Source organism: Marmota marmota, unplaced genomic scaffold (assembly GCF_001458135.2).
Source record: "Marmota marmota marmota unplaced genomic scaffold, marMar, whole genome shotgun sequence".
In the NCBI taxonomy this organism is placed as follows: Eukaryota; Metazoa; Chordata; class Mammalia; order Rodentia; family Sciuridae; genus Marmota; species Marmota marmota.
In genome coordinates this window covers 1,553,799-1,568,617 of record NW_026000168.1, presented here as the reverse complement: position 1 = coordinate 1,568,617, position 14,819 = coordinate 1,553,799, and the positions used below count along the sequence as shown (strand labels likewise).

Sequence of the window (14,819 nt, the reverse complement as noted above, 5' to 3'; positions counted from 1 at the left end):
TTGTGGAGATCATCGGAACTGGGCACCGGCTTTGGAGACCGGATGGGGCTTTCATATGTGGGGGCAGAGAAAAGCCTTTTGGGGACCATCCTGTGCAAAGGCCCTGGAGCATGCCGAGATGTCTTTACCAAGAGGAGCATGAAGGGCTTGTGGGGCAGGAGACTGGTAGCCCTCTGGGGCGAGTCACGGGAGCTCTGAAGGGTAGGTTGGGGAATTCAACCCCGTCAGCTTCCTTCAGAAGGTCTGGAGGTGAGCAAGATCAAGTCAGACTCAGAGATGAAAGTCAAGGCAGCGGATGTGTGCATACACCTACAATAGCCCTCACCTCTATTATTCATCTCCCTATTTTCTCTACAGAGCTGCAGGTTGTCCTCTGCTGCCACATACGGAAAGGCTGTCGGGAAGCGTTTTCACAGATGCAAGGGTGACTGACACTCGGTCCACATCCTCTGGCTTCGGGGTGGTGCTCCTGAGATAGCCCTCTCAGAAGAATAGCCCAGAACATGGAGGGGTCTCCAGGGGAGAGAGCCATTTCCAAACCTGGGTGGGCCAGGAACACACCTGCCCTTCACAGGTCGGGGAGAGGTGGCCTCCTCCCTGTGTGGTGTGTGGCGGGTGACAGCACAGGGGCTGGCGGGAGGAACAGCGTGAGCACCAAGACAACACCCCCGTCACGTTGTCACGTTTATTGTTATCAACCACAAGAAAGCGAATGTTTACAAAAAACGTCTCAAACTGCTGCTTCTGGAAGCCAGACTCAAATCCCGCCCCAGTCACCCGGGCTGATTGGCAGTAGAAAGCGTGGCCCGTGAATATTAGATTCTCTCTCCGTCCACCCTCCTCTTCTGCCTGTTTCCTGCGTGGCCCGAGCTTCGCGTCTCTTACGCAGGCCCCAAGGTGTTCGGGGACACGCTCCCAGCTGTGCCGCTGAAGCAGCCCCCAGCTCCAACCCCACAGCCGCTGCTTCCGTCTCTTGTTCTTCTAGATCGTTCTGTTGCCACTTACGCCAGTTCTTTTGGCAGTTGCACCTGTGATTGAAGCATTGGAATGAATCCTGGAAATTCAAGAAGTTCACAGCAGAAGTCACAAACCCAGGCCTCCATGGATACAGAATGGATAAGAGAGCCTGGCCCGAGAGCCCTCCAAAGTCACGATAGAGGGGCTGGGGACATGCTCAGTCGGTAGAGTGCCCGCCTGGCATGCACAAGGCCCTGGGTTCAGTCCCCAGCGCCACCAAAAAACTAACAAGGAAAGAAACCAAATCACGATAAAACAGCAGCGGCCTCGGCCACCACGCATTGGGCTCTTTCTAACAACTGGGAGTGTGTCCGGGTCTTTGGGCACGTGGAAAATGTCATCACGGGAAACAAGGGACCAGGGCTGGCCTGGGCCTCCGTTCAAAGCTGTCACCCACATTTACGGTACGGGTGGTGCCGAGTATCGATTTCCCTAGTAGTTGTTGTTTTTCATATTTATTTATAAACATTTTTTAATTGTGTTGACACAATACCTTCATTTTATTGATTTGCTTATATATGGTGCTGAGGATCAAACCCCGAGCTTCATGCATGCTAGGCAACCGCTCTGCCGCTGAGCTACAGCCCCAGCCCTCAATTTCCTGAGTGGTAAAGTGACAATAACTATCCACTCACAATGGTAAAGATTAAGTTACAGAATACAAGAGAGTCCTCAATAGTAACACTGACTTTTAAAAACATCTCACTACATCCCACGATATCCTTGCACAGAAGGAAGTGGCTCAGAGAAGAAAGTCACTTCCCTAAGGACACACAGCTAGGAAGTACAAGAGCAGGATTTGGACCAACTCTGTCTATAAACATGCCGCCACAAGATATATTATTTGTCCTCTTGGAAAGGTACTCATTTGTTGCTCAGTAAAATTTTAAAATATTACAAAAATTCACAAAGAGTAATGTAAGTCCAACTGCCAACCTGCTTCCTACTCCTGTTTCCTGGAGAAGATCAGCGGAGCAGAGGAAAGGGCTTTGGGGAGGGAATGGGGAAGGACTGGGGAATGCGGCTGACTACATACTGTGTCTCACACACGTGTACAAGTATGTCACAGCGAATCCCACCGTTACGTGTAGTTCAACTGCACCAATAAAGACAGGGGATTAAAAGACCTCACCCTTCTCAACTCCAGCCCCTGGTGATGATGATCATCGGAAAGAGACAGACCAACTGGAGGCCCCACGTCTCAGGAGGGTGACTCATGTACATACCTTCCAGAAGATGCTAAGAGAAGTTAAGGCGATGCTCTGTGCAATGACCAAGGCTGTTTCTCTCTGGACGGTCCATCTCCACCCAGGCTCCTCCCGCAGCCAGGTCCTGCCCACGACCTTGCCTAGGAGAGTTACCCAGCACCCTGCCCACCTGAGAGGAAGGTGGATGGTGCTGCCATCTGCCCAGCTTCAAGCCAAGGGTCCCCCGTGAACTGCCGCCCTGTGCCCTTGGGAGGGGTGGGACTGGCTGTACCTGGCGGGGCTCACCCATGGAAAACACGGATCATTAAGAGCACTGAGCAACAAAGAGGTCAGGCACTTAACGATACAACATGGTCGTAAGGTCACGGTTGTCAAAATGGGGTCCAGGAAAAGGCTGCACCAGCATCACCAGAGAACCAGCGAAGACTGGGAATCCCCAGGCCCCACCTCAGGCCTATGGAATCCAAGACTCTGGGGTGGGCCCAGCGATCTATTAAATCTTGAGCATCTCCACATAGACTTTAGAAGATTTCATATCAAAAACCTTTCCCGCTAGCTATTATGGGAAGGTAACGTCTGGTCTAAATGGTTCCTGGATTATAAGGTGTTCTTTTGAGGTGACCTTGAAATGTCACCCCCCCCTTTTTTTCCTGCAATCTCCCTTTTTAAGGATCACAGCATTTTCACAGTTATGGTTCACATTCAGCTTTGGCTCTCGTAGGTTCTCCTGATTTCTGTTGTGGGGGCAGGAAAAAGGACTTTGAAGGTAACTCTAAGGTTTTAGATCTGAATGCAAGAGAAAACGCACACACCAAACATGCTGGTCACTGCGACCAAACACCCGGCAGAACAGCTCAGAGGAAGAAAGATTCATTTTGGCTCACAGTCTCAGGGGTTTCAGTCCACGCGCAGTTGGCTCCCTTGCTCTGGGCTCAAGTGAGGCAGAATTAGGGTGTGGTCAAGAGAGCTGCTCAACTCAGGCAGCCAGAGGGCAGAGGGAAGCGGCCAGGGACAGGGAACAGTCCCCAGAAGTCCACAAGGGCTGGATCTGCTGGTGAGGTTACAGCCCTCGGGAACTAGTCACTTCCTCAGAGCCCTAGTTTAGAAACTGGCTGCGTTGGGGACCATACTGTCAAACCTTGAGCCTTTGGGGACACATGGCAGGCTCAAAGCATGACACCGAGGAAATTTGGGAACCAGATACAATCACCAGGCCCAAACAGGAAAGCTCAGTTTGGGGAAGCTTTGAACAAGAATGCTAAGGGAACCTTGGGGACCTGCAGGGAAAAGGGCACTGGGGACCGTCCCGGATGACGTGGTACTGACACAAAAGGAGAAGATGGGAACAAACCGGCAAAAGGATAGGACCTCAGAACCTGCCAGGAGAGAAAGAAGATCGTACAAGTGAGGCGAACAAGGGCGGCCAGAGGCAAAGATGAAGGCTCAAGTCTCGAATCTTTTTTGGGGTGCAGGGGCAGTACCAGGGATTGAACTCAGGGGCACACAACCACTGAGCCCCATCCCCTGCCCTACTTTGTATTTTATTTAGAGACAGGGTCTCCCTGAGTTGCTTAGTGCCTTGCTTTTGCTGAGGCTGGCTTTGAACTCACGGTCCTCCTGCCTCAGCCTCCCCAGCCGCTGGGATTATGTACACAAGTCTGGAATCTGAAGTCAACAATCACAGCAGGTGCTCGTTCATTCTGGAGCCTTAGGGTGAGGGAGGCTGCAGGCGATGTCAACATACTGCAGTCATTTTGCAGGGTCCTTAAGCCAATTGCCTGGGAGCAGTTCAGAGGTGAACTAGATACATGAGGCCAAAGGCAATTGGAGTGAATGTCCTTGCCCCACGTGGAACCTGGGGGCTCCTGGCAATGCGAGTTGGCCTCAGGGCCAGGCAGTTCCTGCAGTGGGCTCTGAATCTCAGTGAAAGGTGCCAACACTCCTGGGGCGGGGCGGCAGGGGCTGAAGCGCATCCGGGTGAAGGGGGGGGGATTGACTTTCGCCAGGGAGGAGCCCAGGCCAGCCTTGCGCCTCTGCTTTGTGCTGGGGCCACAGCGACCCAGAGCTGTGGACAAGGCCTGAGTAGCAGGAGCAAAATAGGAACTTCCACAGGGGCCAAGTGAGGGATGTCAATGAGCGAAGGGTGGCAGGTGAAGTCAGGCAAAGAGCCTGCCTGACTCCATGCCACCTCTCTTCTCCCCGGGTGCCTGCCCCAGGAGGACTCAGGTGCCCTCCAAGACTCAGAGGGAACTCACGTCGGATTTAGAAAATGAAGGACTGATCACTGTGCTCCTAAGAGATGAAAGTAAGAAATGCACGTGTGTGTGCATGTGAATAAGCCGCAGTTGTCTTTTTTGAATGCAGGGCTAGGGAAGTAACCACTGTCTTATGTTAGAATAGCTCTTTAAAGCAGGAAAAAAAAAAAAAAACAAGACTGTATAAAAATACAAGATTATCTAAAAAATACAAGATTATATAAAAAAATTTTAAGATATGTATCCACATATCTTAAAAAAAAACAAAACAAAAAACTGTGACCCTCTAGGCTGAAATCATACATCTGACCTCTTGGCTAAATCACAGGCAAGATTTTGAAATAATGCAGCCCCGTATCCGTCTGTGGAATGTTCTTGAGCCTCTGTAAATACCAGCATCGTGACAAAAGAACTCTCGTTTGTGCAACTTCTTCTCCTAGTGGGAGACTGAAATGCTGGTAAGATCTCCTGAACCTGCAGGGATTCATGGACGGCAGCCGAAGTCCACAGTCTCTGCCCACCCAACAGGGTGAATGCAGCTCAAGTGGCGTCTCCTCGTCTGTACAAAGCATCAACTCCGGGGCCTTTTCCCCAGCTACCCAGAAGCCTAACCTCGAATCCTCTTTCCTCTTTGTGCCTCCCAGCAGGTCCTCGGGGATCTCTGTGAGCTCTGTGTTTGTACTTGGGGGTTCACAATAGCAGGGTGAATCAAAGCCTGACCCTGAACTCAGAAGGGGAGTGATTTCAAAGTTGGCTCTGCCACTTCTGAGCTGAACCCCCTAGACGGGCACTGAGCATCTCTGAGCCTCCGTCTCCTCTTTATAAAGTGGGGAGGACAACGGCACCTACATTACGGAAGGAAGACAACTCAGTGACTCAGCTCCGGCTCATGGAAAGGGCTCTGTAGACAGAGCTGCTCGGATTCGTGTCCCAGAACTCACTCATTCAGGTGTAGTCCTGAGGGAGGGCTGGTGCTTCAGACCCACGGGGCAGCTCCCTGTCCTCCCCAGGAAGTCGGGACTGGTGTCTGCGAGGGTGGAGATGCCAGGGACGGGAGCTGGGGCGCAGGGGACAGACGGGAGCTGGGGCGCAGGTCATGCGAGGCGGGTTCACCGTCCCCCCTTCTACTTACGGGTTTAAGGTAGGCGACGTTGCTGTGACGGATGTCATTCAGGAGCTGGTCTCTGGGTGTGATCTCCACCAGGGGGGGTGGCCGGTTTCGGGGCACGGGTTTGAGCGTCTTGATCACGTCTTTGAGGTTGGTTTTCTCGGGCGGCTCCTTGGCCTCCGGCATGCGGGATTTGCGTTGGATCCTCTTCAGCTTCACCACCCGGAAGGAGTCGGGGTCCGTCTTGTACTGCGGAGGCTGAGACGGCTTTTTCGCCATCTCGTTTCTGCGGCCGAAGGGGACCGCGTGGGGACTATGGGGGCCGTGGGGGCCGGGAGGGCCGGGAGGCCCGGGAGGCGGCTGGAGGAACTCCTGCATCCTGGGGTCGGGCATGGGCCCCCCCAGCCTCTCCCACATCCCTGGGGGCAGCCCCAGGCCGTTCTCCAGCATGGCTATGAGCTTCCTCTGCTCCTTGAGCTGCTGCTGTTTCTGTTCTTCTTGCCTTTTCTGCCTCTGTCTGTCCTGGTTCCTGGTGAGCAGATTCGTGACCACCATCCGGGGACCCGGGAGCTCAAAGTGGTAGCCCACCTTGAGCAGGGTGTGGTTGGCCTTCAGCAGCCGGGAGATCTCCATCTCGGCGTGGTGGCCCAGCATGTGCCTCTGGTTGTGGAAGCGCAGCTCGGTGAGGGTCTCGTTGAACTGCAGGCACCGCATGATGGCCACGATGCCCTTCCCCGTGATGAAGTTGGACTCGATGTTCAGCGTGCGGATGCTCCTGTTCTCCCGCAGCATGTTGGCCAGGGCGAAGGCCACGCTCTCGTCGGCGCCCACGTTGGCCAGGCTGAGCGTCCTCACGTGCTTGTTCTTCTTCATGGCGTTGACGAAGTCCAGCAGCATCTCCCGGGGGATGTTCTCGATGTTGTTGAGGTTCAGCTCCTTCAGGTCGGGGTCGTTCTGCCTCACGCGCCTCAGGCTGCCGTCCAGGTCCGTCTGGTTCCCCGAGGGCCTCGCGCTGACCTTCAGGAAGCTGGTGTCCAGAGCCAGCTTCTTGGGATCCAATTTGGAGACTTTCTTCTCACTTTTTTCCTGGGCTGCGGGTTGGTTTCCGTGTTCCTCCGGAGCTCTGGTGGCCGTCCGGGGGCTGCTGCTCTCGCCGTTTCCGACCGGATTCTGTGCTTCTCCCGGCTCACCGTCGTCCTCCTCTTCCTCTTCTTCCTCTTCCTCTTCCTCTTCCTCTTCTTCGTCTTCCTCTTCGTCTTCCCCATCCTCCTCATCCGCTTCCTGCACACCGTCGCTGCCGTCGGATTCTCTTTTATGTGCCGCGATTTCGTCATTGAGCTTTTCTTTCAGGAACCGGAGCACGTTTTTATTCCCTGGGTCTCTGGCCTCCTGCCGTCCTGGCGTGTTTTCCTAAGAGAGAGTTCACGTGGGTTAGAGCCCACAGCAACCAGGAAAGACAGGAGAGAGACAAGGCTCCGTCAGAAACCACGAGGTGAAACCCGCAGGACCACAGAGCGCTGGTACGCACGGGGTTCTCCTGCCTGTGCACAGAGGCTTGTGACTGTAGGTAGAGCAACAGTCGGCAGGCTCCTAAGGAAGGAGGCGACCCCTAAGAAAACTCCAAGGAGGAGAAGCATTTGGGGGCCCTTCACTTTTACCTTGTATAATTCTAGAGTGTTTGAGTTTTCTATATAAAGAAACCTCACATATTCTTGGCAACCAAAACAAAGACCCGTTTTCAGTGACGATTTCAGCTGTGTCTGTCTCATCTCCTATTCAGTGGTCCCTGGGTATCCTTCGGCGACCCACACCAGGGTTCCAGGAGGTGGGGTGCACGATCCTTTATACAATGGCGTAGTGCTTGCACCTAACCTAGGCAGATCTTCCCAAGGACAGGCTCTTCACGTCGTCTCCAGTTTACTTATAATAACTAACACTACACAAACGCTGTATCAGTCGAAGTTATACTACGCTGTTTAGGGGATAATGACCCCAAGGAACCTGTCCCGGTTCAGTCCACTTGCAAAAATTTCCTTGCTGTGGTGCTGGGGATTGAGCACAGGGCCCGGCACATGCTAGGTAGGTGCGCTACCACCGGAGGATGTGGTATTTACTTTGAGGCAGGATCACATTAAGTTATCGAGGCTGGACTTCAACTTGTGATCCTCCTGCCTCAGCCTCTCAAGTAGCTGGGTGTACAAACCTGTGCCGCCACTTTTGGCTTCAATTTAAAAAAATTTTTTTTTGATCCATGGTTGGTTGAGTCCAGGAAGGTGAACCCCCAAGGATAGTGAGGGCCAATTGTAATTAAAATAAAAATAAAACCTAGCTTACTTTATTGTCAGATTTTTAAAAATTATTTTTTATGGTTTTTATCTGAATGTGTGGTGCTGGGGTGTGGGAGGGTCAAACCCAGGACCCTGTGCATGCTAGGCAAGTGTTCTACCATGAAACTACAACCCCAGCCTTGTTTTATTTTTAAAGTAATCTTCAGTTCCAGAAGCAGTAAAAGTTATTTGTTTTGCAAACTTTATACAGTTTTTATCAACACATTGAAGTCTTTGTTTGACATATAGCTGAATAGGGTCTTTGTATTCCATAACCCTGGGTTACACAGTAGTTTCCTTATTGCTCTAAAATTTACATGCCTAAAATGTCTGCAAATCTTATATAACATGTAGATCCCATTTCCCTGAGACTATAACATAATGTGGGGTAAATGAGAGCAGTTTGGCAATTTGGAATACGTATTTTTTTTTTTTTTTGAAACCTTGATTTGGATTTCATGTGCTCAGCTCTGTGAAAACTGCCCTGGTTGTTCCAGAAACCAGCTCACTGTTCTTGTTTTTTTTTTTTTTTTGAGGAACAGTGCCTAGAAGGAAGAGCCACTGTACAAGCAAGAGTGTTGTGCAGAGATCTAGAAATTGCAGGTTTGGGGAGGAAAGTAGCTGTCCCTTGTCAGTGTTTTTAGAGACTTGTGCATTATTGTGCTTTTCTGTACAAGATGTGTACCTCATGGGTGTCATTTTGACAGTGAGTGCAGCAATCAGAGATGCAGGCTTCTTTGAGCACAAACTCCATCTCATGACATGTGGCCGGTGGGGATGGACCATTGACCTCTGCCCTTCACCACCTAAGGCCCCTTCCCCCGCACTTCTCACCTATCCCAGCAGGGGGAGCCACTACCAAGCCGTTTAAAGTACACCAGCAGAAGGAATGGTGTTTGAAAGTCCTCCTTTTGTTCCCTCTAACCCTGGTGTTCACATAGAATCACCTCCGACGTAAAAGGTCTATGAATTTTATCTTCAGCTCTAACCTCATCAAGCCAGCCATGCATTTTCCAAAGCTGAGAGCGTGTCCAAGTTCTCCTGAATGTGAAACCCGTTGTCCACCTCCCTGAATGCCAGCCAGTGGGACAGTAATGTGACAACGCACAGCTCTGTCAGCGAGCACACCTGAAAGAGACTTCACCTGGATGGCCACTGTCTTGTTTCTGCCAAATTATTTTTAAGTGGAACTTTATTTTTTTTTAAGTGGAACTTTTTTAAAAAAAATTATGCTAATGCAAAGTAAATTTTAGAATCAGTAACAGTTCCATTTTTTCGACCTAAAAATTTTTGAGAAAAACTAGAAACAGCTTACTACCATGACACTTACTAAGTGTCGTCACGGATACCCAGTGCATGGTGGGAACGTTACACATTTTTGGTTGTTTCACCTGGTCACTTGCAGGGTATGGGCTAGACCTCTGGGGTACCGTGAGGTCTTTGACATTGTGCGTGGAGTATTGCATAGGTGAGGACGTGCCAGAGAGAGGACCCAGAGCTCCCGTGAGCCCCTCAAGGGGGCCTGCCCGCCAAATAAATAAATTCAATAAAGTAGGTGCTCAGAACACCTGCTCCTGGTCACGAGTTGGGGCCCCTGAGCACGGGGCCACATCCACCGGCCTTCCAGCAAGCAAAACCGAGAGGCCGATGAGAAATGACCCGCCTTCCCCTTGCAGCTGTGCCAGGGGTTTCAGAAAGTTCCAGTCTGCAGTGGGGTCAAACCTTACAGCACATGCTAGGATGGGGCAAAACCACAGGACCTAACGCCGCCGCCCCGAGCAATCCCAGGGGACACACGGACAGCCGACAGCCGGCCAGGGGCCACCTGTCAGGACAGGTGCTGGTTACCTCAGACCGCACAAAGGTGACGGGGACGCGCTCATCTTCCAGCATGCGCCTGGAGGCCTTCTGCAAGTACATGTAGTCCACCAGGGACCTGTGGTCGAAGGTCCCCGTCGGTGGCTTCTCGGTTTGGTCCTTCTGGATCATTCCCACGGGAAGGCGGGGGTCCGGGGCCATGACTTCCATTTCCGACTGCAGTTCCCTCAGCTCTTCGGGGGACAGGTTGGCCAAGAGCTCATCCTCGTCCAGCTCACCCAGCTCCTCTTGATCCGAATTCCTGCCGTGGCCCGACATGGTCTGTTTTTTTCCTGTTTGTTTCTAATTTCACTAGAAGAGAAGAAATTATCAAAGCTGATTTCAAAAAGAAGAGGAACACAGAGGCACTCCAAGTAGCCCTGCTGGTGAACAGGTGAGCAGGTCAACCCACCTTGAGCTCTCTCCCCAGGAGCCTCAGTGGGTTTGCCGAGCGGCGTGACTGCAGCTCAGCCCCGGCAGATCTATATTAAGCAGGGCTGGGCTGCCCGGGGTCAGTTGATGGGGTTACTACGCTGCTCTCTCTTGGGCAACTCGGTCAGCTGTGCAAATCCGTCTGACATTTCAGCACAGCTGCTTAAGCCCGCCACTGAGCAACGGGTCCACAAGTCTCTGCAGGAATAAGCTCCTCTCCCCAGGAGCCCTCAGATGGCCACAGGGGCTCAGTGCAGCTTCAGCTGCACACCCTGGGCCTCCAGGGAGCCCACTCCTCTGTATTTAAGTGCTGAAAACAACTTACAAGCTGTCCGAAGGGAAACCCATCCACCAACCTCAATTCTCCTGGAGTAGAAAATTCACTAGGAGGTGAATGGGGTCCTCGGGGCTGGGGCTTTGCTTCTGCCTGACCCTGGAAGCCGGGCAGCCTGGGAGAGTAAGCAGCTCTCCACCCCGTGTAAGCTGAACCCTCGCGAGGTGTCCTTATTGCACCAGGATCCTGTGATCCAACAGATGCGGATAACCAGCGCTAGAATTTCCACGACCGGCGAGGATTTTAATGTCTTAAATTATTTGTTTTTCTTATGCAGCATTCATGAAGCCTGGATACATTAAAATGGATTGAAAGTGAAATGTAAAGAAAATCTCAGACAATTAAAATACTCAAAGAAACCATGAGAACATTTTTATTATTATTATTATTATTAGTAGTAGTAGTAGTAGTAGTAACCTCAGGAGGCAAAGTTTATCGAAATTACCAGTGCACATTTGCTTTGACCCTGGAATTCTACCTCTAGAAATGCAGGAGGCTCCCACCTACAGGAAGTCGCAGGTGTAGAAGTTGACACAATGTAGCACAGCACAAAGGCTTGTGTGTTACATGGTATTTATGTGTCAACCGATAAAAAGGAGAATGTGAGGGGCTGGGGCTGGGGCTGGGGCTGGGGCTCAGCCATAGAGCGCTTGTCTCACATCTGTGAGGCCCTGGGTTCCATCCTCAGCACCATATAAATACAATAAAGGTATTTGTCCACCTACAACTAAAAAAAAAAAAAAAACATATGCAAACACAGAAAAGACACCAACATAACACATCTAGAAGAGGTATGCAAAAAAACAAAATCTTTTTTGTTTGTTTGTTTGTGGTGCTGAGGAGGGCCTCGTGCATGCCAGGCAAGCACTCTACCACCAAGCCACATCCCCAGCCCTTTATTTTAAAATTTTAAACTTTACTGTAAATATAATATTTATTCAGAAATATGCATTTATTACACAGAAGTTAGGATAAGGGTAGATACGGAGAAAATGAAAGTTTCCCCTATCTCACTGCTGAGCCTACTGTTGACATTTCAGTTTATGATTCCAGTTGTTTGTTTTAGGCCAGCCAACTCTGTGATCCTCTATGTGTTTTTGTTTTGCTTTCTTCTGCAGGACTGGGAACTGAACCCGGGGCCTCCTGTTTGCTTGGCAAGTGCTCCTCCATAGAGCTCACCCGAGCCCTGTCTGACTTTGACTGACAAAAATCAGGAATCGGCTTTCTATGCCATTATATTTTCTATTACTAGTTTTTAAGATCTCCCCGTTTAAGAGTTTTTAAGAGTTATTGTTTGTAACTGCATAGTTTATGTGACCAGTCCTTAATTATTGAATATTTAGACTGTTTTCATTAGTCACAAGCCTGGTTCTCCAATAAACATCCTTGTAGCCAATATGTTTAAAACATGCCAATTTATTTCCTTAGGCTAAACTGGATAAATGCCAAAAGGTGAAGTTGCTGGGTCAAAGAATAAGAAGAAAGTGAACACTTCACACGTGTATGGTAAGACACCCCTTCATGTTACTGCACCCATCCCCAGGATGTGGAAATCATTTGTGTACATTATACACACATTACTGTTCCGATATTATGTATGGGCAGCCCTCCACACTAGAGGGGTCTGCATCCACCGAGCCAACCAAACACAATAAAAATTTATTTGGGGGAAAAAAAATCGCACATGTAGACTTATTTTCCTTGTCATTTTCCCTGAACAATACAGCATAACAACTATTTACACAGCACCGACGCTGTCTGAGGCCAAAGGGAAGAAGCGCACAGGTCATGTGCAAGTGCTGTGCTGTCTCATGAGAGGGAGTCAAGATCTGCAGACCCTGGTATTTTCAGGGGATCCTGGACCCAGTCCCTGTAGATACCCGGGGACAGCTGCATTTACATAATCTCAAAACTCGCAAAAGTGAAAAAGAATGTAAGCAGTTGTAAGTGGATATTAAATAAATTCTAATACCTCGGGGGGCAGGAAGGCACCCGAGTTTGTGGACCGTGGTGTAGACTATCATTTCACAGACTTGGCTCACAGAACGGTGGTCTAGAGACCCCATAGGGGCTGGGGCTGTAGCTCAAGGTTTAGAATATATTCTCAGCATGCTTGAGGCCCTGGCTCAGTTGCTAGCACCACAAATAAATAGAGGCTCAGCTGAAAAGAGATCTGGGAAATGTTATATTCTGCTTTTTGCATTTTAGACGTTTGTAAAGTGTATTTGCACTTAGAAACCTTACACTAAAGAAACCCATGTGTTTAACTGATATTCCCAACCTTTTAAAATCATCTACTAATATTCCATGTCATTAACTTTCCAAAATATCTATACTTTGGGAAATGCTGATCCAAATAGAAATGAAGAGGACCTGGTGGGAGTCCACCTGGAACCAGATCCCAGCTCCACCTCTTATTAACTAACTTCCTGCTATTGAGCAACCTATGGGTCCATAGCTAATAATAATGTACACAATAAGCAGTTATGGAGAGAATTAAATGAGGCAATATATGCATACACAATTAAGTAGGAAAGTGCACAGCACAGAACAAGCCCTCAATAAATGTTAAATATTGTTATTCTCATAATTCAAGGATAACCACAGAAGCATTTAAAGAAACACAAAAACAATTATTTAAAAAAAAAAAACATTTCTGGAGTTGTAGCTTAGTGGTTGAGTGCTTGCCTCGCATGCATGAAGCACTAAAATAAATAAACAAAGAAATTGTTTCCATCTACAACTAAAAAAATAGAAAAAAACATTTCCATGACAGAAACCATTTTATAAACAGCAATAAACAAAAGATTGTTTTAAAATCTTGTTGCTTTTACAGAAAACAACCGAGGGGCATTTAGAGGCAATGGTATATAAAGAAAATAGAAACCCACGATGTGCATATAAATGTGAATCTTTCCAAGAACAGCACCTGAGTGTTTGCTTGGGTGCTTTCGAATTCCAGGTCTGCTCTGAGGAATTGCGCTTCTCTGAGCGTGACCTCGCTCCTGCGGGCCAAGCTGACTGGGGAGTTTCTGCAAGGGTGCTGCTTCAGGGTGCTGCTTTGCGGGTGCTGCTTCACGGGACCGCCTCTTGCTGAAGGCAGCTACGCAGGGCCAATCTCTGCCAGCTGCTCTCCCTCTGCATCTTGCCTTGGAGGGTTCGCTGGTGTAGTTAGCCTCCTTTGACAGAGATGATTTAGTCGTGCTTTCTCTTAAAGACGCTCTGTTGCTGCCGCCTCAGCAGCTTCTCGCATCAGAATCTGGCTATGACAGCAGAAGGCAGTGGTGGGCTGGAGGACAGTCGATGGCAGGAAGGAGGCCGGGAGGGTGTCAGGGGTCATCGGGCTTCGTGCCAGAGTGTCTGGAGGCAGTTATAGTGAATCGACCCCCTGGACCCACCCAGAAGCTACGGAATCATAATTCTCAACCTGGGTCGTATATTTGGAAAGCTCTCAGGGGATCCTGATGTGTAAATGGGGTGCCAGGTACTCATTATGGGTCGGGACTGGACAGCTTAGGAGAATGGGCATAGGTTTCTTCATTCACCCACTGGACGGTGTTTGCTGAGTGGGCTCGGAGCCCTGCACAGTGCCAGGGTAGGGCTAGGGGCAACTGAAACAGTCCCTTCTCACGAGGCGGCAAGCAGGGACGAGCTGCTGGTAGCTGGACACTGAGACGGGCACAGCACATTGGAGAAGCGAGGACTGCAGCCCGTGCCGGGAGCCAGGGAAAGCCTCCCCTCAGCAGAGCGCATCCAGGTCTGCAAAGCCTTGGGATGTTCTAGGAGGTGTCCTGGAACCGGACTGTCCTGTGCCAGCAGGAGACGGGCAGGGAGGTGGGCAGAGCTGGGTCAGGTGGGCCATCCTGCCCTGGGGAAGCTGAGTCTTCCTGAGAGTGGCTGGGGCCCACCCCCCCCCCAAGGCTCCTACACAAGCAAGTGTGGGTGGCCTTTCTGCAAGGTGGCCTTGGCTGCTGGTTAAAGGGCTGGGAAGTTGGGTGGCAGGTAAGAAGAGCCAGGGAGTAAGTGAAGACCAGGCTTCTGAAGGCTGTGACGGTCAAGCCAGTGCAGTGTGTGGGACCTCAGAGGTCCAGGCATGTCACTCTGCAAGGCACACATGAAGCTTAAAAAATCCCCGGTGTTTCCATCTAGAGCTCCGATCTGTGTGGATTGCTCTGCTTGCCACATCCCTCCTCCACACCCTCCCAGCAAAGAGTCCACCAGACTCACAGGAGAGGGAGAGGGGAGGTGGGGGGGATGGAGGAAGGGAGGGAGGGAGAGGGA

The 14,819-nt window shown here is 50.4% G+C and overlaps 1 protein-coding gene across 1 annotated transcript in view; it reads right to left on the bottom strand.

The window, feature by feature from the left end:
- Positions 1–795: 795 nt before the first annotated feature.
- Positions 796–14,819, bottom strand: part of Lmod3 (leiomodin 3) — a 24,432-nt gene continuing 10,408 nt past the window's right edge. Inside the window, exons 3-5 of the mRNA XM_015494911.2 lie at positions 9,764–10,084; positions 5,613–6,998; positions 796–1,028 (exon numbers count right to left, since the gene is read on the bottom strand). Coding sequence (XP_015350397.1) covers positions 1,002–1,028; positions 5,613–6,998; positions 9,764–10,051 — 1,701 coding nt within the window. The 5' untranslated portion in view covers positions 10,052–10,084 and the 3' untranslated portion in view covers positions 796–1,001. The remainder of the gene's footprint in view (positions 1,029–5,612; positions 6,999–9,763; positions 10,085–14,819) is intronic.